Consider the following 25883-nt stretch of genomic DNA (forward strand, 5'->3'; position numbering starts at 1 on the left):
ACGCGCCTGTCCATCACACAAAACTGCCTCTCAGACCCTAGAAGATGAGAGGGCACATAGGACTTAGAAGTGCCAACTTAATGGTAGAAAACTAAAAGAAAATTGAGATTTTCAGAAACCCAAGAGAAGTATTTTGCTACCAATATGTTTCTCTAGCTCCTGTCAGGAATACGGTCTCCTTGCTTGTAAAATAAGCTAGAAAACATGTTATTTTAAAATTTTCATTTAACAAATATTTAGTTAGTACCTACTATGTTCCAGGTACATATATTAAATACAGGCATATATAAACCTGTTTCATAGCAAAAAGCTGCTGAGTTCACCCAAGGGAAAGGTTAGCTCAAGATGAGGACCATGAAGCCCACCAGGCTCAGCTCTGCCTCCAGATGGTCCATGTTCCCACACCCTCCGTACCTTCTTCTTCAATTCCACACTGATGGCATTGGCCTCCTTCAGGTAAACGGCATTGCCCCAGAGTAAGTCCCTTAATGAGGTAAACTGGTGAGACTTCCACTTCCGGAAGGCCCACTGGGCCAGCTCAAATTCATGTTGTGTCCAAGGAACTGAAAGAGCAAACGAAGTGTATTGAATGGTGATCTCATAACCATGTAGAAATTATATCCCTCCTCTACCTCATCTCTTTCATCAAGTATTTTCCAGCTTTCCTCCATTCTTTTTTAAGATACACCTTAATGTGTGGCTTATAATAAAGAAAAACCCCTAGTACGTTGAACAACTTCAAATATATCTATTTTTCTTTCTAGTACAGGAAAAAGAAGGTCATATTTCACATAGATACTTATTTTTAAATATTTATTTATTTATTTAGCCTGTGCCGGGTCTTAGTTGCAGCACGTGGGCTCTTCGTTGAGGCATGCGGGATCTTTAGTTGTGGCATACGGGACCTTTTTTTTCAGTTGTGGCATGCAGACTCTTAGTTGCGCGGACTCTTTAAGTTGCGCGGATTCTTAGTTGCAGCATGCCTACAGGATCTAGTTCCCCGACCAGGGATCGAACCCAGGCCCCCTGCATTGGGAGCATGGAGTCTTACCCACTGGACCACCAGGGAAGCCCCTCACATGGATATTTAAAAATAAAGAATTTAGTACATAAATTAAGAGTTCCTTCAAAGTTATTATGAAGGCTTGAGATTACTGAGAGGTTGGATAGAAAAATGAAATGTGATGAATGTTCATACTGCATTGTAAGGCAGTAACTAACCATTAAAGGCCTAATTCAACTAAGAAATTCTAGAAAACTTAAGACAGGTAGGCAGGACTAAGCAATGTGATTAGCAATCTGCCAGAAATAGCTTTAATGTACGCTGACATATTCCAAAGCCCTCACTCGGAAATCCCTGACATAAACCAGAAAATAAAACAGAGTATCTTAACAAAGATTAAGCTCTATATTTATTTGCAACATATATGTGAACTTCATATGTACAGTAATATGAGACAGTTTATATAAATTGCCCAACAGATTTCTATGGAGACTATGCTCAGATAGATGGCTTGTGTTCTAATAGACACTATGAGCCCCATCCCAGCCTCACAGAGTACAGCCTGGATTCTCAGCATTGAGCATCTTTTAAATCATCTTTAAATCAGCTCAGTAATTTGACAGCACAGATCCAAAACATATATCAATACAGAGGAAAGTTTCAGTCTCTATATTTCACCTTCTTCCTCCTCTTCTTCCTCTTCAGTTGTTTCTGCTGCCAGGGATCTCGTCTCCACCTGCTTCTGCAAGGCCTGCAATTTACTCTCATAATCCTGAACGAAAAGAAAGGAGATAACATGTAGGAGAGAGAGGACATAAGAAGGAAAGAAAAGAAAAAAGAAAGGAAGATTGGGGCAAGGTAGAGATTGCAAAAGACAAAGAAAAGAGGAGATTGAGGTAGGAAACAACAGTGAAAAGAAAGACATACAAAGAAATGCTTCAGAAAAAAGCCATAAAGCACACAAAATAGTCTGCAATGGGTAAATGCTTTAAAAGATCTTGTGTTCCAAGGAATTTAACTGCAGTCTCTCTGTTTCTTCTCCCTCAGACTCAAGAGTTCTTTACTTGGGGTTGTGGTAGAGGAGAGGGGGGATTTTGAAGGAAAAATGCATGTGTCCCTTAAATGTTAAAATACACTTAAATAGTATCTTTACACATCCAAGAATTCTGGAGAAAACAATACTGGAAAAGATTAAATTCACCAGTATTGCCAAGAGTTCTAATTATCTAACTGTTTGGATGGGGAAAAGAATTCAGACTGTAGACCCTGAAGCTCCCTATGGATGAAATATTACTATCTTTGCAGCTGTAGGATGAGGTTAGCCTTCAGGTAACCAAAAGATCACAGTGCTCTTAGGATTGAAATAATCTATATATTGCATTTATTTATTCGATAAACTTTATTTCAAAATATATTATTATAATACAAAATGTATTACTATATTTCAAATCATATTCATCCTTCCTTCCTCCATCTTACTCCATGCAGTCTCAATTAGGGTGATATCAGTCCTAACAGGGGAAAAAAAGTAGTTCTTGGGGGATTAAAAAAAAAAGTACTCTTTTTATGTATAAAGCACAAATATACATAGAGTATATAAACTGATATACTATATATCTGACATATTAAAATTGCATGGTGGAGAGAGATTAAGGAAAAAAATGTCTAAAAAGGTTCCTTGGAGTGTTAAATGAAAAAAAAGCTTGTGTTTTTTGACAATAAAACAAGTTAAGAAAAAAGACCTTCACATAATACAACACCAAATCACAACATAAACACAGCATTTTAAAAATATACTAGCAGGCTTCCTGCTTCTCTGGGAGTGGGCCGATTCCAGGCTGTCATGGTTTAGGTATGACTATGTACTGTTTTCAAACAGAGCTCTCCAAGTCACAAATCAAATATTCCACGCATTACAGAAGACCACTGAAAGCCTCGCTAGCAAACCCCGTTACAAAAGGCGCTCCCAATGGCTATGCTAAGAGGGATGCAAATATTCTCTAGGCGCCAGTCATTTATCATTTAGTCTCACAAAGGAAGCTTTCTCTCTTTAGTGGAGCTGGCAGTGACCAAGAGCCAGCGAAACAGCTTTTTTTTTTTTTTTTTGTGGTACGTGGTTCTCTCACTGCTGTTGCCTATCCCGTTGCGGAGCACAGGCCCCGCGGCCATGGCTCACTGGCCTAGCCGCTCCGCAGCATGTGGGATCTTCCCGGACCGGGGCACGAACCCGTGTCCCCTGCATCGGCAGGCGGACTCTCAACCACTGCGCCACCAGGGAAGCCCCGAAACAGCTTTTTAAAGACATCTAAACACACTTTTTAGGAGACTATGTACTGTGGGAAAAATGAAAAATATAAAGTAGCAGGTAAAAAGACTGCGGTTTGCTCCTGGCACCTGCTCTTATTAGTCTTATAATTCTGGGAAAGATAATCCTTTCTACACCTCATTTTTGCCATCTTTAAAATGAAGATTTTAGTGTTCGACCTTGCCTACCACACAGGACTGCAGGAAGGACCAAATGACAAACCATTTAAAAACGCAAGTTAGGGGCTTCCCTGGTGGCGCAGTGGTTGAGAGTCCGCCTGCCGATGCAGGGGACACGGGTTCGTGCCCCGGTCTGGGAAGATCCCACATGCCGCGGAGCGGCTAGGCCCATGAGCCATGGCCGCTGAGCCTGCGCGTCCGCAACGGGAGAGGCCGCAACAATGAGAGGCCGGCGTACCGCAAAAAAAAAAAAAAAAAATGCAAGTTCAAGTCCGCTTAAATGGTAACACACTATCAAAATGACAGGTAGTGTTTTTTTAAAGTTTCTTTTCTAAGTACACCTAGCCCGCAATTCTGGTTTCTAAATACCATTCCCCACTAAAAGGAACCAGGGCTCCTTGTGAAACTGACTGACTTCAGATCTGGAGCAAGGAAAATACAAGGTAATCCCAGAATATCTTGGGCCAGAAAGCATGGAGTACTCAAAGACCGATGGGACCATTTCAAAAGGACAAAGACTCCCATTGGCCAATAAATAATAATAACAGGAAAAGAATATACAGCACATTGAGTATGAAAAGAATCCATGAGCCCACAGTGATACTGAAAGAAGGAGAGAAAAAGGGAAAGCTCTTCTTTACTAAAAAACAAAACAAAAAGCCAGTTAATAAATGCAGAGGCAATGACAATTAGAAAATCACTACATTGCAACCCTAGATGCAGTAACTGAATCAGGCAAGGATCATTAATAAAAGCCAAAACAACTGAGCGAAAGGTGGATGGAAAACAGAATATTCACACAATCTCAAGAGCCTACTAACAAGGAGAAAGAGCTGGGAAACATCACATTAACTAAATTTATTAAACTTTAACATTACTGATAATAGAACAAATTGACATTTTATGTCTACTGATGTGAAGCAAATGGAAGTACACAATGTAACATTTATAGCATTCTTAACAAAAATGTTTACCCTAAATCTAATCTTGGGGAAACAATCAGACAAATTAGAATGTGGCCTAGACTCTTCAAAAATACCTGTGTAACAAAAGATAAAAGAACCATCAGAACCAAATGCAATCAATGAACCGTGACTGGATCTTGGATTAAAAAACATGCACACACACACTTCCAACAGTTATATTTTTTAGACAATTAGTGAAATTTGAAAATGACCTGTATTTTACATGATACTGAATCAGTATTAAATTTTTGGATGGGATAATGGTATTAAGAGAATGTCCTTGATTTTAGGAGATACATGTGTATTTAGGGGTAAACTGACATTATATCTATAACTCACTTTCAAATGATTCAGGAAAAGTATATAAACATGGGTATACAAAGGTTCATTGCACTATTTGTTTTCAAAGTAAGAGGTTGGGGGTGTGGTTTCCACAAAACCTATGTTATTACATAGGATTTTTTCAGCAAAAAGAGAAAGACAGCTGATTTACGGAAAAAGCATCAGGTGGAAAAAAATGTTAATATCTTAGCTTGAGGATTTTGTTGTTTTTCATTTTTTCCCCAATTTCTAAATTACAGTAATATACACATAACATAAAATTTACCATCTTAACCACTTTTAAGGTATGAAATACGTTAATAACACTGTGCAACCATCATCACTATCCACACTCCAGAACTCTTCACCTTGTAAAACTAAAACTCTTTGTCCTTTAAATACTAACTCTCACCCCCGCAGCCCCTGGCAACCAGCATTCTACCTTCTGTCTCCACAGGTTTGACTACTCTAGGTATCTCATATAAATGGAATCATACAATTGTGACTTTTTGTGACTGGCTTATTTCTAAGGACTTCCTCAAGAATAGGTTTATAAGCTGGTCAAACTACCAATGAAAACAAAATCCTCAGATTCTGACAGTTAAAGTATAAGGGTGACTTTCCCTAAGGGCTGTGGTTGTGCTTTAGTGGCAGTAAAGCTGACATAAAAAGATGTTCCATAATGCTATAGACCTAAAACTTTAATTGCATTTTGACCAGGGAAAATTTCTATAAGCAGCTGGTAGTCCAAATGTCAACACCATTCTTGAATTGGCCTCTTCCCCAAACCAGGCTGCACATGAGCTTCCAACAAGGATATTCTGTATGCTACCAGAAAAACTCTAAGCCCTGGATTTTCCTACAACAAACGGATAAAGAGATTCAGATACTATTGTTCTGCTGATTTCATGGGGAAAACTAGGACCATTATGGAAAACACGCTAAAAAATAACATATTTTCCAGGAAACTTCCATGTTTATAAAAAGTCCCAACTAACTGAATATATGCTCCATATTTATAAAGGCACTGCACTGGCTGTTTCCTCTTCTAGAATGCTCTCTTCCACCCGACTATCCTTGTTTTTAAGCTCACTGTACTAGGAACTGTTGTTAATGTTTAACATGGATTGTTTCAATCATCCCAATAACCCTATGAAAATGCTACTATTTTATCCTCATGTTAAAAAAGAAAAAGGCTTAAAGAAATTAAGTAACTTTCCAAAGATCAAAATTAGCAAGTAGTAGAAATAGGATCTGAACCCAAGCAATTGGACTCAAAGCATGCTTTTTTTTTTTAACCACTATCCATCCATTCATTTCATCAACAAATTAATACTTTTTTCACTCCTACTATGTGCCAGATGCTAGGAATACAGTGGTCAATAAGACAGAAGTCTCACTGGTAAGGGAGAGATGATAAACAGTAAACAGACACTGTACACACTAGGATTTCAGTAGAGAGTAGTATTGATACTATGAAGAAAGATAGAGAAAGGTAGCTTTCAGAGAGTAACAGAGAGAAGAGAGGAGTGGAGGAAGACTTTTAGATTAGGTGGTCAGGGAAGGTCTCTCCATAGAGATAACATTTAATCAGAGCTCTAAGCAAGCACTCTGAGATCTCTGGTGGGGGTTTATTCCAGTCAAATATAACAGCAAGTACAAAGGTCCTGGGATGGAAAGGAACTTGGTGTGTTTAAGGAAAAGCAAGAAAACCTGTGTGGTGGACTGGAGGAGTGAGAAGGGTTGGAGATGCAGTTGAGAAGTAGTCAGATAGGGACCAAGCTATGGACAGCCTTACAGGCCACGGGAAGGACTGTGGATTTTATTCTAAGGGAAGCCACTGGGTGGTGTAGAGCTGGGAAGTACTGTGGTCTAGCATATGTTTTAAAAATACCACTCTCCACAGAGAATATAGCCTGCGGGCTTGGAAGCAAGGCCAGCAGTCATGAAGCTGTCCCTGCAGTTTCAAGGGAGATGGCAGTGGCCTGGTCCAGGGTATCAGCAGCAAAGGTGATGAAAAGAGAATGGAGTTGGGATATGTTTTACAGACAGAGGAAGTGTGTCCTACAGATGATGTGATCATGGGGTGTACTAAAAAAAGGGAAACTGAGGATCACCCTTGGATATTTGGTCTGAGCTAGCTGCCCTGGTTTAGATAGTTTAAATGTGAGATGCCAGTTAGCTTTCTGGATGGCAGGTCAGAGCTGTGCATCTATGTCCAGAGGTCAGGGGAATGGCCCAGGCTGGAGAGAGTACATCTGAGAGTCAGCAGAGAGGGAGGCAGGGCAGTGGTTTGCAGACAGACCGACTGCCTGAGACTGGACCTGGATCCCCACTTTGTAGCTGTGTGACAATGGGAAGGCATGTAAAATGGGAATAACAACACTTACTTTACAGTAGAGGGCTGTTGCGAGGCTTCAATAAGCTAATACATGTAAAATGTTTATTGGCCCAAGTACAGTTGACCCTTGAACAACACAGGGGTTGGGGCACTGACCATGCAGTCAAAAATCAGCGTGTAACTTTACAGTCGGCCCTCTGTTTCTGAGGTTCCACGTCCGCAGATTCAACCAACCGTGGATTGAGGAGTACTGCTGAACATATGCACTGAAAAAAATTCCACATATAAGTGGACCCGTGCAGTTCAAACCCGTGTCTTTCAAGGGTCCACTGTAAATGCGCAACACACAGGAGGTGCTGTCTGCATCATCATCTGTGTGAACACGGAAATGCGTAAGGTCACCTGGTGGAATGAACAGATACGGAAAGAGCCAATGTCTGTGTCCACAGAGACCATGAAGGAACAGCCAGTGAGGTCAGAGGAAAATCAGGAGCCAAGAGAATAAGGTGTTCCAAGAAGTAAAGAGTAGGCAACCCATGTCAAATGCTAGACAGATTTAGTAAGATGACGTCTGAGAAAACACCCTGGATTTGTCACCATGGACATTGCTGGTGACCCTAATCAGGGTGGCTTCAGTGGTGAGGTGGGAATGAGTCTGACCAGAGTGAGTTCAACTAAGAATGGGGAGAGGAAACAAGAAAAAGAAGGTGGACAAGTGGGAAAAAGTACAGAAAACCCTCTCAGGAGTATTTTTAGAAAAAGGAACAGAGAACTGCAGTGGCAGGTCACAGGGAACACGGAACTTTTTTATAACTGGTGAAATGACATGCTTGTAATGCTGATAGGAATAATGTGGAGGGAGAAAAACTGATGTTGTAAAAGAGAAGGGGTAAATGTTCAATAAGTCCCTCAGAAGACAGGATGAAGGGAGCAAGGGCTGGGCTAAGACAGGAGCACAGACGGTTCTTCCACCAACAGGAGGGAAGGCCAAGTACGGTTTGGACGCAGACCTAGAAGTGGGAAGAAAAGGAAGTTTACTTCTGATTCCTTCTTTTTCTCAAAATGAAAATCATCAGCTGAGAGCAAGAAAAGGCCACCTTTTTGTTCCCTGAGGCACCTGGTTGTAAACTTTCAGAGCACCCTGTACTTCTCCCTCAGGGCATTGGTCACAAATGTACTGTATAACCACTGGTGTGACTGTCTAATAGCTATCTCCTCCACAACTCTGTGAATTTCAGGAGGCCGGGGATCTGTCATTCACCACTGACCCACCAGCATCTGGCACTTATCTGTCTTCTAGATCAGATACACAGTCGTGTACTGATCTTCTAGTTAACAGTTCTCAAAAGTGACCATCTTTGACGGGTTGGCAAATCTGCAGGCCAAATCCAGCCCACCATTTGATAAATACAGTAGTTTTATCAAAATATAGCCATGTCCATCCCTTTGCATATTGTCTATGGCTGCTTTTCTGCTACAACAGCAGAGCTGAGCAGTTTGACAGAGACCACGAGGCCCCCAAAGCCTAAAATATTTACTCTCTGGCCCTTTACAGAAAAAGTTTGCCAATCCCTGTTCTAGACAGAGGTTCTCAAAGGTGGATTCTGATCTGGCAGCATCAGTGTCACTTGGGAACTTATGAGAAATACAGTTATCAGACCCTACCCCAGACCCCTTGCATCAGAAACCCTGGGGGTGGGACCAGCATTCTATGTTCTCACAAGCCCCTCAGGGGATTCTGATGCACACGACAGTTTGAGAACCACTCTTCTGGGTGATGTGTACAGACGAACAGTGAAGAAAACAAGACAGATAGGTGCTTATTCTAGGTGAGTTTACAGTCTCATGGAAGCACCAAGTAAGTGCACAGATAACTACAGGTTAGCATTATTATTAAACAGTGAGCTGCCCTGGGATAGGCTGCGGCAGGAAAAGGGGCTCATGAGCACCGATCCGGAAGAGGAGCTCAGCACGAGGAGAAAGGATGCCAGTCCTGAGGAAGTGAAAAGCCCAGAGGTGGAAACGAGCTTGGCAAGTTCAAAGCACAAAAGTCCAAAGTGCTTGCTAGTAAGAGAATGTCAAGACTTAAAGTCAGAGACACAGGCAAGAAGCCCAAACAGGGACAGCCTTGGAAGCTACGATAAGAGGTTCACATTTTAAAGTGCAATGGGAAGCCACTGGAGGCCACTGGCACTGATTTTTGTTTTCAAAGGACGCTGCTGGTTGCTATGTGGACAATGGCGTACGGGGGTCAGGAACAGAAGTGAAGAGACCAGCTAGGAGGCTACTGTGGTACTACAGGTGAGACACGATGGTGCCACAACTAGGGCATCTCTGAGGAGGTGGCATTTAAGGTAAAATCAATGTCACAATTCTGGGTTTTCTGGTTAGGCTGTTTCTGACATTAGAGGCTTGGCTCATTTTGCTAATGCTGCCTTCTTCCTTTAATGGCAGATTATAATTAGCAAGCGATAGCTGGAAGGGAGATGTCCACGCCCCAGTTCTTGTCAACACCTTAATGTACTCACCACCAGCAGCACCATGCGGACACAGTCTCAGATCTATGCGTCCAGGGGTCTCACAACACCTATTCTTATACCTGTGCAGCTCCTATTCTCTCCCAATCTCTCAGTCCTATCTTGGTCTCATTAACTTTACTTTCCAAACATGGTCCAAGCAAGAACCTTCTTCACCTTGTGGGATATATACACAGGGCTCATCCCCCTCCACGAACTGATTCATTGATTCTATCTCCAAATAATCTATCAGTCATTCCCTCCATCCTGTCCCCCCGCCTCTGTTTGGAAAGCATCGTTTCTCATTTAGTTCATCCAGCAACTTCCCAACTGCAGCACTGGGCTCTGAATTTGCCTCTATCCAACCCAAACTTTGGCCATTTCTAAAAGATGAATCTACGAATGCAATCTCCCTGTATAATACATGGTAGCTTCCGTCATGCTCAAGATAAAATCCGAAGTCCTTAGCATGCCATGATCTGGCCCCTGCCCCACCCCCCGCCAGGTCCCCCAAGTTACTCGCAGTTCCCTGGACCTGACACGTTTCCTCCTTCTCCCTGCCATTCTTCACTTGGATACATTTGCAGTTGTACTTTGGGACTCTGCTCTTGGCTCAGGGCTTCCTCTTTCAAAAACCTTTTCCCACTCTGCCCACACTCATCCTGTGCACACAACTATCACTACACATATCATACTGCATTGGAATTGTCTGTACTGTCCTAGAAATGGTCAGGTCTTGGCAACTTTTCCACCAGGTTCTCCAACAGCAGAGAAATACAAAGTACCTGAAGGGAAAGGGTAAGAAGGCTGAAGCAAGCCAATCCAAGCGTTAACATTTCCCTTAAGTTCCAAATTTCATATTTAAAAACTCACGTTGGGGAAAAAAAAAAAACCCATGTGGATTTTGTATTCTACTCCATTATGTATGATTATGTTGCTTTTCAACATAAAAAATAATGTCATGTCCAAACGTTCAATAAGACCGATGGTCCGCTCCAGAAAAATCTTCTGCTTTGTCCTGTTCATCTCTAACATATCACCAATGCTCTGGGTGGAGAAAAGCAGTGGCTAAGGGAAAAAAGAAAAGCTAAACAGAGTTACTCAAAGCTTTCTAGAAATTTCATTTCTACCCATATGAAGTATACCATTTCATTTAAAGAAAACTGCAAATCAAAATTATATAGTTGAAAAAAACAGAAAATACAAGATAAACTCAAATCATAAAGGGATATCTGATATCCTCATTATCTTATAATATAAAAGGTTTTATTTAAGTAAAACGTAGCATAAAATAAGGATTAAAGACCTCATTTAAGATAGAATTTTGATAAATTAAAAAGGGTAACAAAAAGCAAAAGCTCTAAACAAATCAAGTTCATGTAGAAATATTTTTTAAAAGGTATGGTCTGCAACCATCTTCAGGTGAAGGAGCAAGAAATAAAAGTCAAGACCAGGTTTCATTAGCATCACTCTGTTTCACTTTCCCTCCTCCCACATCCGAGAGAAATCACACTCTTAAGAGATAATTTCAGTTTTTATTGAATGAGGACTTTATTTTTTAACATTACAAACTAACTCTCCCTTTCTGAAAAGGTAGATCTTACACTCAAAGACAATCTTCAAGCATTTTCTAAAAAGAAACTGAGGGAGAAATCCATAGTTCATTAACAAGAAGATTCACAACTTCTTTTTACAGTAATGATGGGAGGAAACCAATACACTTCACAACCTACATTGGTTCAAACTAAGTATCTAGAGCAGATTTTTAAATCTCAGAAAGATGACATAAAGTAGACAATTATGAAAACTGTTCACAATACAGAATTTGGCTCTAACAGTGCAGAACAAATGCTTGCTTTGCACTGCCCCTAAGAAGCCGTCTTCATTAAGGTATGCCAGGACTCAACAGCTTCCCCTGCTCCCAGTCCTTTGTACAAATCATTAAGGCAAGTCTACAAAGGACCAATAAGGCACAGGGGTATAGTAGCTGACGGGAGAAAACCTATGTAACTTCCTGTAGTCTGACAGCCTTTAATGCAGACATCGGTGTGACAAACTGTGTTCTGTCCTGTTTTGTTTTGTTTTTCTTCAGCATCAACCTACACCTAAAGCACAAGAGGTCACTTCAAGTCACTTCAATGGAATAAACAATTCCCATTCATTGCATTTTCCAGTGAAAAGAGAAGCACCAGAAAGAATTAGAAGCAAAACTAAAGGAAAAGCCCTTTGGTTTAGACTTATTAGATAAACAGAAGTCTTTAACTCTCCAAGGAATACCATAGTGTGTGGTTTGGTTTGTGAAACTGTACCAATTGATTAGGACTCTATTTCCATTATTGTCAGGTCATTATATAATTTCAATAGCACAAACTTTTAAAAAAAAATTTCACTATGATAATAGCTAGGGATATTTCAATAATACAATAATGGCTTAATGGTGACCATTTCCCTTTGGTCTTGTAGTATTTAAGCTTAGGGACAGATACTGTCAAATTAAAAAAACAAACGAAGCAATGTAGGCTATACCAATCACAAAAGCATGGTACTAGTTACTTCTTCAGTGAAAGTCAATGAAGAAATTCCATTCACACAGTTATTTTCTAAGACAAGTATCTGCTCTGAAATGCATGAAGGGCAATCAAATCTTGGTTCATTTCTTTCTGGTCATCTGAAATTAAGGGCTACATTAGATATCTAAACATTTCAATAATCTGAGGGCGCCTGGATCAGCACATGAAGCACAAATACAAATCTAACTCTTTGGAATATCAGTGTGGGTATAGTGCCTACACAACCCACATTTGTAAATGAAATACTGTATTTCTTTTCATTCTACAGTGTCTCCTGATCACCAGGAGAAACTCACTCCCATTGTTTAGTGTGAAAGGGAGGTACCTGCCCATAATGACATTAAAAGGCCACCATAAAAATGAAAATATATAGCTCTATCCTATGTTATCTCAAGTTGGAAAATTGAAAGCCCACTTTTGCTACAGAGTTGAAAGCTGCGTTGTTATTATTATTAGTTTTAGAAAATGAACTTTTTTGCAAGAAAGAAATAGATAACATAACTATGTCTAAGAAGAACAAAGAAGGACAAATGGGGTTTACACAAGATGCACTGAAGTGACTGATCTGAAGTACCCTACCAAGTATATTCAAACCACATGGTACAGGACACTGTCATCTCAATTAAGTCAACTCATTACAAACATCATTCAGTCAACCCAGGACAGACATCACCCCTGTCTAATCTGCCATAAAACTTCAGCTGAAGACTAGGACTGCTCTAGCTATGAAAGCAAAAATAACCCCCAAAGTTAATTGGAAGCAACTTTCTGTGCATTATAAAAGCATTTTCTTAGAAGCAAAGAAAAAAAATACTATGATTAAAAATAATGTTCTAATAAAGAATAGTGCCTACACGCAAAGGAAAAAAACCCATGTAATCACAATCTTTAAGGCTTCCTTGAACATTAACTGCTATCCTGGATGTAATTTTTCACACCATCTGGAAGACAAGCGTTTGATAGGTGACTTAGCAATCTTCAACAACATGATGTCAGACAATCTCATAGACATCTCTGGCTCTTCACACCGCCTCTTTAAAAAGTTTCTGACAAGTTCAAGAGATGAAGGATGCAGAAAACTATTCTTTTCTTCCCATCAAAATCCATCTTTTTTAGTGGATTCTCCAGTGAGGCAAACTGAGACCACAACATAGTAAAATGAGGTATTGATACAATAACTGTTCATCAGGACTTCTCTTTCCTTGCTTGAGTATCTGTGAGGATCACTGCTGCTGACCAAAGAATAGTTTATTATACATCATCTCCTTTATTCTAAACCAAACCAAAGTTAACTTATTTCATTATTTCATCATCTACTGAAAATAAGTACACACAGCCAAATGCTGTAGCCTTCTCCCCATGTTCCACCTCTCCCCTCTCTCCACCAAATAACCTCCCTATAAACTTATACATACTGCTCAAAGAATCATATGAGTATTTTGTTGGTATTTCTGTTGGCAAGATATTGGTGAATAGTGCAGCGTCTCTCTGTGTATGTATTTGTGTGAGAAATGATATGTTAAACTTCAAAATGCGAACCACAAACAGAAATCCAGACAGATGCCAATTTAAAGATTTCAGTATTATGACAAAATTCATACATACACTGATGCAGTCAAAAGAAAAAAAAAAACCCTACTGAATCAGTTCTATGTAAAATATAGAAGAGCAAGAAGATGTGGAAGTTCCACGGAAGATGCAAAGCTGTGTCCTACAAAATATGTCCAAAGACATTTAGTTCTGGTTTTTGAAAATTTCCATGATATTTAAAGAAAGAAACAGACATGGATAAGAAATCCAAAGCTGTGTTCACACAGTTGCATGTTATTATTTTTAAACTAATGTCTAACATTTATGGGGAAATAATAGACATTTAATGCTACATATCAAATTCCTCTTTTGAATGTTTGCATAAACCAAGAGGCAAGTCTTTTTGGATATCAGATAAATTTATAGGCATTATAAAAACATAGCAAACTTACACTGAAACAAGACCAGTCTGTGTAAGTAAGTATATTATCTAGGCACCAAGAAAGGAGGAAAGTCTCAGAAAAATAAGGGAGGTCTCAATGTTTTGTCCAAAATTCCAGAAACTGCCCACTTATGGTATACAAACAAAAGGGAGGTGTCGAAACATTTACCAGTGTTTTATGTTTTAACAATATTAAAATCAGTTAATATTTTAGAAGCACAACATTATAATCATAACGCAAATACTAGGAATTCAAGGCCAAGGCTAGAACCAACCCAAATCATAAGCTACCATCGTCTGTTTCCTCCACCAAGGGTTCAAGTTTGTCCAGTAATTTATACTGTGGTTTCTCGACCAGCTTTGAGATTGGGTGCTGAGAACTGTCGCCTCATTCTTGGAGGTGTCACGAACTGGCTACAGTGGTTGGGTTTGTCAGTCTGCTTTTGACAGGAATTGGCTGCACTGCCCTCTAACTGACCTCCAGTGTTATAATTACAGTAAGACTGACGATGTTGATGCATATGGCGCTTTGCCTGGAAAGTCTGCAGATCAGCGGTGGGGTGACCACTGTGGGAGTTTAGTGATTCTGAAGAAGCAGATGCCTGGCAGTGCACGCTTTTCGGTTGGCCATTATTGAGCGAGTTGCTTCTCCAGCGTAACTGAGGTGGCTGTTGTTGATTATTAATATGCTGCTTGCTAACTTGAATGTGATCTTGACTTCGAGTGCCCTGAGAGCCCCATGGTAACTGGGGATCCTTAGAAGCTGCTCTACTCCCCTTCTCCTGGTTCTCCTGTTTATTTCCTTTCCTTCCATCTTCATCTTTCGGAATTCTAAGCTCTATAACCTCATCTTCTGTTATGATGATATGTGTCCCGGGACTCCAAGAGTTTCTGTGTTTAGGGTTGCTCTTAAAGGGGAACCGGGGCTTCCGGTTCTCAGGAGGGATGAACCTATGAGGTACATTCTGCCGGCGAAGCTGCTTTGTTATCTCCTGCTGTTGCAGGTTCTTGAACCGAATTTGCTCCTGCCTCATCCAACGCAGACGTCCACGTCTAAAAGCTGGGTCTCCATTCATCAGCTGGGAAACACGCTCTTCTTTCCCAAGTTCTCCACTGTCTCCTTTACATACATCGATCTCAGACTTGCTACTGGCACCAGCTCCAACAGGTTCCTTTGCTTTGTGGTTTCCTTGGGTTTTCTGTTCCTGAGACCCAATCAGTGGCAAGACTTTCTCCATTTTGAGCATTTTATTTCTTAATACTTTTATCTCCTCATCTTTCATGTTATTTTGCTTTTTGACTTCTTGCAAAATGTCTTCCAGCTTGTCTATATGAACCTTGAGGTCATCCACATCAGTTCCTCCTTTACTACTGGCCATCATGTCTTCAATCTTCTCATCCCCTACACCAACCGTGTCCCAGACATCCCTGGCCACTGCCCTCCAGGAGTCCCGCTCGTTGGGGTCTTTCTTCCCATACATGGCACAAAGCTCTTTCATCTTAACAATGGCCAAGGCTTCAATCTCCTGCCTACTGTGCCTAAAATCGTTGAGAGCAACCTCATAGCATATCTCTTTTACAGCCTGTATCTTAAGATCTGAGATGGTGACCCACTTGGAATCTTTACTCAGGCGTCTTCTTTGGGGGATTTGATACATTTTAATTGGTTCTCGTTTCTTCCCACTGCTAGGGAGGCCACATTTTTTAACAATGGTTTGCAACTTGCTGGGAGGTAGCTTTTCTCTCAGAGAAGTAATCAGTTTCCAGCTCTCTTCACAGGACCTCTTGTCAGAATCGTCCCCGCTATCAGAATCCGCGTCCTTTGGAAAAACAAAATCAAAAAATGGCCCCAAAATAACCAAAATTAAAATGTAAAAAAGGAAAATCAAATCGAAGAAAAAGCAAGCAAAAAAGCCCTAATAAATTTAAAAACAAAATCCAAAAAACTAAAAAAAACAAACCAAAAAAACCCTAAATGATGTGCAAGTCTATTAAGACATATGCTTATGTAGATTATTATTAATATAAAGATTTGCTTTTTTTTTTTCTAGTAACATTAATCCAAATTTCCACTTTCTGGCTTAAGTGATGAAATCTGCAATCAAATTTCTTAGGACTGAAACAGTGAGGAACAGCCTCTCACTGTAAGGTCACATGAAGTTATTAACAAAACGGTATGAAATAACATCTCCACTATCTCAAGAAAACGAAGTAAAACCTTTGCCCCATACATGCTAACACCCATGCAGCCACTTCCCCACATTTGCCTTGGTTATTGCTGTTGCTTCTTCCAGAAACTCTTTCCCCCATGAGTGAGCACAGATGCCATACAAGATGTGACGAGCAGGCGGATTAACAAAGGTTAGTAATGCTGTAGGATGCCACGTTTTGTTTAGCTTTACTAAAAAGAGCAGCCCTAGAAAAAAGTTAGAAGATGAGAAAGTAGAAAAAGCAGTCAAACAGGGATTATGTTAAAAATGCTAAGAATCCCTATTAGCAGACCATGTGAGGTTCTTATCAACCAAATTGGTTTTTTTCCTAGACGATAAGAGAGTTCTGAAACTAGTCTTTGCATGAGCATATATCAGATTTGCTACTGTCTTGGGTCAGGTCAAATTGATCGATTTCATTTGTACAATTAAAGTTTGTTATCCAGAGAATAAGGATGCATAAAAAAGGATCTTCATAGTGGGTCTGCTACTTTGTTTTCCACACACTTAAACCAATAAATACCTCACCTCCAAAATTTTAGGAACCAAATCTCCAGAACATAAATTAAGCTAGGTAAATATACTTTCATTAAACATTATTCAAAATTCCCCAAGTAATACTTTAATAAATACAACTTAGAGACGTGTTCCATCTATGAAAACCCATGGTATTTCTAGTTTTTCGAGGAATATTACTTTAAGTTGACAACTCTTCCTATCAACACGTAAAACACAAAGGTTATATTCTGCTTATGTACTCTGCTTATGGACCCAATTTAAAATGTTATCTCTCTCTGTCTTTCCAGCTGTCTTTGCCCCATTACCTCTTTTTCAAACAACTTTACTTAGGTCTAAAACAGCAGCCTGAATTCACAGCTAAGCAGTTTCAATGGCTATTTGGACAATAGCCAATTATTCTTTTTTTTTTTTTTTTTTTAGCCAATTATTCTTAACTAACACAAGCAAATCTTGATAACATGGGTCTAACTGAAAGCAGTGTTGGACTTAGAACTCCCTGTGACAGATAGGATTAAGGAAGAATTTCTATTCAGGAGATAAAAGTTCCTGGGAACGGGCTTCCCTGGTGGTGCAGTGGTTGAGAGTCCGCCTGCCGATGCAGGGGACACAGGTTCCACATGCCGGGGAGCGGCTGGGCCCGTGAGCCATGGCCACTGAGCCTGCGTGTCCGGAGCCTGTGCTCTGCAATGGGAGAGGCCACAACAATGAGAGGCCCGTGTACTGCAAAAAAAAAAAAAAAAAAAAAAAAAGTTCCTGGGAAAAGAAACTACTCACTGGAGGAGTAGTTCAAGATAGTCTAGGAAATGAAAATATTCTTATTTAATAGTCTCTTTTACTTTGGCTATGATTACCAAAATTATCTCTAGGAAAGGGTTAAAAAAAAAAAAAGAGTTGAAACTGATAAATAGTATCTTGTTTTCTAGACCAAAGATTTCTATGTTTCTAGGTACAGTTACTTTCTAGGGAACAAAAAAATAACCTATAACAATAATAATAATTTGGCCCCTGAATCTGGAGATGTTACTACTGATTTGTATTATTTCTATTTGTCTATAAATGGTTACTAAACCATTTATAACCCCTACCTATTTGAAACTTTAGCAGCAAAAAGCAGATAAAGCTAAATTTACAGACTCTATACTATTTTTTTCCTTTTTATTTTTATTTTTAAAATCTTAAGTGATAAAAAAGTGATAAAAGATGACATTAATAAATATTAGAGAAAAAAAGTATGTCTGACTCCTAAAAAAGTTTTCTTGCAAATATGTATAAACTGAGTTTTTTTGTTTGTTTGCTTTTAATAAACTGAGTTTTATAGAACACAAATTCTCTCTGATTCTTCCTACATAATTAACTATCAGGTTTTTTCCTGGCTTCTTTTCTTTTCCTTTAAAAACTGCTTAATGATGAAATGAACACTACCTAATTCAGGAAATATTCTAATCATTGCTTTAATGTCATACTTAAGAGAGAAAACTTATGCCTTTAAACTCTAAAATAAAACATAACTAAATGAGTTTACATAAATCTAAAAGAACTCATCAAGTGGCCATAATTTTCTTTCTTTTTAAAATACTGTCATATTGACTCTGTAGAATATGTTCTCCCTAAAGCTCAAACATATCACCCCCATCACATACTGACCATGATACTGAAAACTCTTGCAAAGCTTATGTGCCAAGATGCAAATCCTATCTCATGTCAAAAAAAAAAAAGAAGAGAGATTTTAAGAAATTTAGATTCATTTATTACAGGGCTGGAAAAACTACTCAGATCTGTCCAATTCACATGTCACTAAATGATCCTTCTGCTTTCATTAAATACCAAATGCAAAGTGGGCCTCCTAAAGAGACTCTGCATGAAGATTATGCAAATAAGAGAGAAAATACCCAAAACACGTGTGAAAAGCAAGCACAGAAAGGACCAGGCGTATAATCAAGCACTAACTATAAGAGAATATTCAGCAATGTAACAATGGGATGCATTTGGGGAATCATTGTAATAGAAAACTCATGAGCCTGAATTCCATTTTTTAATGCTGTTGTTATGCAAAAATAATTGTATATAATAAATATTAAAAATTTACTGAATAATAATTCCTTTGTATCTTCTTAATGTATATCCATAGGGTACATTCAAAATATATCTGTTGGTTGACCAATACAGGGTCATAAAATTACATTTTTATTCAGTATTGTTAACTGTTAGGTATGCTTCAGGCTGAAGGGTTAGAAATCAACTCTTGAGAACAAGAACTTTAACTGGAGTAGAAAGCTGGACTTATGGGAGGAAAGCAACCTCTTTGCTTGAAAGGAGCTGCTTATTCATTTATTTTTATCATCTTTATTGGAGTATAATTGCTTTACAATGGTGTGTTAGTTTCTGCTTTATAACAAAGTGAATCAGCTATACATATACATGTATCGCCATATCTCCTCCCTCTTGTGTCTCCCTCCCACCCTCCCTTTTCCACCCCTCTAGGTGGTCACAAAGCACCGAGCTGATCTCCCTGTGCTATGAGGCTGCCTCTCACTAGCTATCTATTTTACATTTGGTAGTATATATAAGTACATGTCACTCTCTCACTTCGTCCCAGCTTACCCTTCCCCCTCCTCGTATCCTCAAGTCCATTCTCTATGTCTGCGTCTTTATCCCTGTCCTGCCCCTAGGTTCTTCAGAACCTTTTTTTTTTTTTTAGATTCCATATATATGTGTTAGCATACGGTATTTATTTTTTTCTTTCTGACTTACTTCACTCTGTATGACAGACTCTAGGTCCATCCACCTCACTACAAATAACTCAATTTCGTTTCTTTTTATGGCTGAGTAATATTCCATTGTACATATGTGCCACACCTTCTTTATCCATTCATCTGTCGATGGACACTTAGACTGCTTCCATGTCCTGGCTATTGTAAACAGAGCTTCAATGAACATTGTGGTACCTGACTCTTTTTGGATTATGGTTTTCTCAGGGTATATGCCCAGTAGTGAGATTGCTGGGTCGTACGGCACTTCTATTTTTAGTTTTTTAAGGAACCTCCATACTGTTCTCCATAGTGGCTGTATCAGTTTACATTCCCACCAACAGTGCAAGAGGGTTCCCTTTTCTCCACACCCTCTCCAGCATTTATTGTTTGTAAACCTGATTACTTGCAAACTAAGTACGTCCTCTGGAAACTAAATATGTCCTAGAGACATTTACTTTCCCCTTCTTCAATGGTCACTGTCTTTATTTCACAGAACAGAATGATCACCAGCCATCACTATTCTCTTACACCTAGTTACTCAAAGGTTGGTCCTAGCCACACTGGCATCACCTGGGAGCTGTTTAGAAATGCAGAATCTCAGGTCCCACCCCAGACCTGCTGAGTCAGCATCAGCATTTTAATAAGACTCCCAAGTTGTTGAGAAGCACTGCTCTACTGGACAGAACACTGAAGCAAGTCAGAAGACTCAAGTTTAAGTTTAAGCCTCAGAACCATGTCTTAACAGGTATTTAAGAGTGGGCAGCATTTTTTAGACGTGGCTTCCTCAACTATAAACTAGAGGCAATATTTGCCACTTTATTTACATATACAGCTTCCAAAGAGGGTTGTTTTGGGGATCAAAACAATGATGGATGTTAAAACTCTCTGTAAATTATAAAGCACTACACAAATACAAGGCACTATTATTAATAATAAATATAGCTTAATTATACCTGTTCTCATTTGATCACCCACAGACCATCAGAGGCATGTTATTAGATTATACTACATTATTAAGATAAAAGGCTCCTTCATGTGTCACAAAGCTTTCAAGCCCCTAATCACATTGTAGCCAAACCCTTCTGTTTCCATTACAAACTAAACGCCAACTAGGCCTCCTAAAGAGACTCTACCTATAACACTGCTATGATCTTGCCCCAAACACTTGATTTATTCTTACAATCCATTCTTTTTTGGGCTTTACTATAATTTCCAAGATAACAAACTAACTGATTTATTTAACCCACTGCCAAGCCTGAGAACCAAGCAGCCCTGGAAAAGACTGCTTTTGCACAAGTCCTTGGCTTTTTTGGCCCACTCAGCAATAGCCTCTCTTCTCCAAAGCAGAGCACGGCTATCAGGCTGTGGTTTACATGCTGTTGTTTACACTCGGTATTCTACATGGTATATTTTATGCTAAGGGAAGAAACCAGTACCCCAGCTTTCTCCCTAATATCCCCTTATCTAAAAAGAAGTCCATGAATCTTAAAAAATGAGGAATTCCTAAACTGTATCACAGTGTCCAAAGGCTGTTATGCCTTTTTCTTATACATCAAATGAATGCCAAGAAGCTTCTTATAACCAGGGCTTTGTAAACCAAAACTGGATGACTTTAAAAAATAAAGTCTAACTAATTGGATAAACTTATTCATTCATGAGATTCAGTTTCTACAAAACGAAGAAAATCAACTAACATCATAAAATGCTATAGCCATTAGCATTATAAGCTGCAACCATAAACTGACTTTTTCAGCTGCTCAAACAAACCCTTTCTCAACCCAGAGAAACAAGGCTTCCCTCTCCTCTCGGAGTTGGGTGTGCAGCCCCTACTTCCACTGTCGCCCCATATGCCACGGAGACCCTTACTTAGGATTCAGACTCCATGCAGGGAACAGAAAAGGATTAACACATGCAACTGTGCAGCAACACTTTTAGACACAGTTTAACTTACAAAAAAAAAAAAGTCCACCCAGCACAAGAACAATCCCCAAGTCAGCCCAAGAGCAGAGAATTAGTACTATCAGGTGATCAGAAACAAAACCAAGGCAAACACCCACCAAATTCAATATTCAGAGTAATTATTATTAAAAGAACCACCACTGGTGCATACTCAAAAACCACTATCAAAAGGAAAAGGCTACTAGAAAAGCTCCCACTATTTCCTCAAAAAGCACTTGGTTTTGATAGAAGACTTGACTTGAAGACATAAGAGGCACAGAAGTAGTACCTTTAAGGACAGTTTTTCAGGCTAAGGCTACCAGGGGATGTAAGTTCCTTCTCCATGAAGGAAATGAGAGAATAGTGTATGGTATCAATGACAGGTGGAGAAGCAACTGGGCGAGTGCTCGTCTGTGGAACAGGGAAGGTGTGATATGAAAGCAAGCTGCCCTTTTCCTAACAGAGGATTCAGGATGCACTCCTACCAGTCTCTGCTGCTCCAAGAGAAGATCTGCTTCTTCCTTCTCCTTTTTGTATAGGATCTCCATTTCCTGTAGCCTAGACGGAAAAGAGAAGCAAGAGAGGAAAGAATAAATTGCAAAATCACTGAGCTGTTTCATGAATTCTGCTATGTGTTTAAAAGAAATGAGAGTCACGTGGACCACATCACATTTGTACATTACCTTTTTTCCATCTCCTGTTTCATATCAATTCCTTGTTTTTCCAGAAGCTCTCTCTGGGCAAACGTCCAGTCCACAGGCTCAGAGGGGGTCTCAGCAGAAGGAGTCTTCTCCCGCTCAGCCCGTGCTTGCTCCGGGTGGTTAAAACGAAACACATGGTTTTTACCCATGATGATACGGTTTCCTAGCACAGAACAGAAACATGGATGAGAAATCATTTTTTAAATGTGTTGCATCTAGGTTAATAATCTAACTCTCCCTAATGCAAAAAGACAGCTTTTGGAGTTTTACAGGAACATAAATCCTAATGCTGACTATCACTTCAACCTTTAGATAAAGAATTAAAGAGCTGCTTGCACAAGCCCTGTGTTCTGAAGACTTCAAGCCTCTTCCAGTCTCACCTGAGCGCAGCTGAACAGGCTGGGCCACCCTTTTGCCATTTACGTAGGTTTCTGAACGTTCACAGGGCTCCAGGGTTACAATAACTAAGAGGAAAACAAACTAATGTTAGCATCACAAACCACTGGAAGAAAATAATGGAAAGCAGGTGAGGATTCAAGGTGACTAGAATAGATTCCTGCAACCAACCAAGTGGCTTAGTAGCTATATAATAGTTCATTTTAGGGTACCAGAACCAGGGCTGTGGCTCAGAAACATTTAAATGAATTTGACAAACTTCAGAAGAAGATAGGAAATGTTAGCTTCAGTGATATCTGACAGTTCAGTATATAAAAACGAAAACCATCAGAAATCTTAAGTATGAGATATAGGTAATAATCAGAAACCTAAGATCAAAAGCTAATAATTTGACTAAGGGAGGAATAAATTATACAACACAAAAGTACTATAAGATTGTTGTTGTTTTGTTAATAACCTGGACAAAAATCAAGGTGGACTTTTTCTTCCCTTTTAGGTCAAAATAAATTCTACTGGCTTAAGACCAGAGGTTCTTCAAATCTCCCACTACCCAGGATATTTGTTCCCTTCTTACTAGTCTATCAAATAATTAAGATTCAAGACCAAGCCTAATTGCCTCTGTCCCGCTCAATTCTTGGCAGTAACAAAACGGCTCCTTTCGTCCAGGCTTTTTTCATGTAAAGTAGCTATGTCCATGACTGCATTTATAAGCAGCCCAAGTTTCTCCATTTTCAAATATTAGATTGTACAAGAAAGTATCACTGAAAGAAAGAGACAGGGAATACCAAGCCTTGGAGATTTCTCATCATATAGAATGAAAAGTTTGCTGAAAAAGTTAAGCCAAGAACTCTCACCATCCCCACTGTTGTTCCTCTCACTCCGGAAGATACAATGCTCTTCTTTAATGTGAGCCCCACTCAGCACGATGTCCTGGCGCCGCTCAGCATCTGCTTGGCCAACCCTGAACACAAGGGAAAGTGTTTCCCAGGGAAATTCAGACACAAAAAGCACTACAAACAATGAGCCTCTTTCTCCCAAAGAATATTCTTTGGTACATACAAAAAAGGTATTGCCTTTTTTTAAATCAGAGGCTTTGAACTGCAAACTCTATTTTCATATATGGTCAACCTCCCTACACCAGAAAAAGCAACGAAGGGGCAAATGATACACCAAATAACTCACAGAGCATCATAAAAACATACGAGTGAACTACTCTCCTTAATGAATTCATATAAAATGTTAGGAGTAAAATTTTACTTACGGTCTGCTAGGAAAAAACTACACATTAATTGGTTCAGCTGGTTAAAACACTTAATTTGAGAAGAGTAGAGAGGATAGTTTAAACTATTTCAGACAAGAAAAACAGCAAATTAGTAAAAGAAATTTTTCACAAAACAACTTCCCTTTAGCTATTCAATCATCCTAAGAGAAAAGAAAACATTAAGTGACCAAAAGAAGAAACAAATGTACCTTGTAATTCCATCTTTGATGTAATAAAGAAGGCATTCGGACATCAGTGGGTCCTCATTGAGGTTAACAAGATGTGGCGTCTGAAAAAGGTTACAGATGATCAATTTGGAGCAAGTACCACTGAGAGGGCTGTAAGAATGACAGGGACATACAGGAGGCTGATGGCTTCTTGGATTACCAGAGTGCCTAGAAGAGGGACTGCTTTCATTCCTAGTTGCAATTCCATAGTAAACAGAAAACACTCTCTGCAGGCCTCCCCAAACTACACTAATGCATTCTATTTAAAAACCTGAGTTCTGGGATAATGAACAAGATCCAATTCTTGATAAGGTCAAAGCGTAGAGAACACAAAAGAAAAATTAGAGCAGGCTGATTCTCTGAATGGATTAATCATAATTTTTGTAAACACTTGGTCAAAAATCTTGAAAGACAGCAGAATTTGCCACCCCTAAACATGCCACTTTGACATACTGATTATTTTGAGCTATTAGGCACTTGAAAAACAGTACAGGCAGAGAGCGGCTTTCTCTGAATCCCCTTTCCTGCCTAAGCACGGATGGTCCAAAAGGAACTCAGCTGTCAGAAATCCCCTCCCGGGAGTCTCATCAACCAGGAGAGAAAACTAGAAATTGATACCACACCCAGACAAACTTTGTCACAAACTATCATTCCTCCCATCTACTCTTGAAGGGTCCCTTCATCTTTCCTAAAAGCCAATTATGCTCCCCTGAGAGGCCTACCTTCCCATCCCCTTTCCCTATTAGGATGGTATGTAAGCCAGAATTCTAAACCATCTCAGGGAGTTACTCATTTTTCCCTGGGTATCTCCCATGTATACACGTTAATTAACTTCTTTGTTTTTCTCTTGTTAATCTGTCTTTTATTACAGGGGTCTCAGCCAAGAATTCAGAAAGGTAGAGGAAAAATCATTTTTTGCCCCCTACAACCTCAAGAAATATTTAATTTTTCATTTACTTAATAAAAATGTTCCCACATCCCCTATCATTTCCCTTTATAATTTTTATCAGTTCTTCCATGGTCCCAGTTATTGTCTTTAGTTTGTTAGTTTTTATCTTAAAGAAGAAATTAAAATTACTGACATTCAGTAACACATCTTCTAAAAATCCTTTTCATCTAACTCTACTATTTCTAAAATCTTTTAAAAACCAACCTTCTTTGGTGAAAATACCCCACTGGAATCCAAAAATAAGTCACATGGTCTTGGGGTCAAAATCTACTCAAGACAGTGCCGGCAAATATAGAAAAATGAAAGAAGAGTCAGATGAGCAGGTTAAGGAAAGGGACTGCAAAAGATGATTTAAAAGAAATTAGGAAAACCTCTACATCCTTCCAACTAACATCTGTCTCTACAGTTAACAGCTTTGTTGGTTTGAGAAAGTCAAAGCCCTCTGTGGGCAGCATTCTTTAAAACCCATCATGAGACTGGCCTAAAGAAAACGGAACCTCAAGAACAGGTTGGTTTTTTTTTTCCTTTTCCCTTAGAAGTAACTTTCTCCTAGTTTATTGAGATATGAATGACAAAGTCTGTATTTATTTAGGTAGTACAATGTCATTGTAAAATGTGTCAATTTGATACATATACACATTGTGCTATGATTACCACAATCAAGTTAACACATCAGAAACAGGTTGTAAAACTGAATTTGGATGTGATCAGTGGTGTATCCCTTCCTTTCCTGAAGAAGTCTAGAAAGTTAAATCAAGTA

General features: G+C 39.3%; 1 protein-coding gene across 3 annotated transcripts in view; it reads right to left on the minus strand.

Annotated features, from left to right (window-relative positions):
• The window catches only part of KIF1B (kinesin family member 1B), a 147536-nt gene that overhangs the window by 45498 nt on the left and 76155 nt on the right, over nucleotides 1-25883 (minus strand). For 2 of the 3 annotated variants that reach the window (XM_082833169.1, XM_082833171.1), the window contains exons 16-22: nucleotides 24157-24236; nucleotides 23541-23647; nucleotides 22671-22754; nucleotides 22273-22453; nucleotides 22075-22147; nucleotides 1682-1775; nucleotides 415-563 (exon numbers count right to left, since the gene is read on the minus strand). In XM_082833169.1, coding sequence (XP_082689295.1) covers nucleotides 415-563; nucleotides 1682-1775; nucleotides 22075-22147; nucleotides 22273-22453; nucleotides 22671-22754; nucleotides 23541-23647; nucleotides 24157-24236 — 768 coding nt within the window. Of the gene's footprint in view, nucleotides 1-414; nucleotides 564-1681; nucleotides 1776-10994; nucleotides 15993-22074; nucleotides 22148-22272; nucleotides 22454-22670; nucleotides 22755-23540; nucleotides 23648-24156; nucleotides 24237-25883 lie in introns of those variants that run through there. The other variant, XM_082833170.1, reaches the window with a different exon arrangement.

The sequence above is a fragment of the Leucopleurus acutus genome (assembly GCF_964270905.1).
Source record: "Leucopleurus acutus genome assembly, chromosome: 2".
Lineage (NCBI taxonomy): Eukaryota > Metazoa > Chordata > Mammalia > Artiodactyla > Delphinidae > Leucopleurus > Leucopleurus acutus.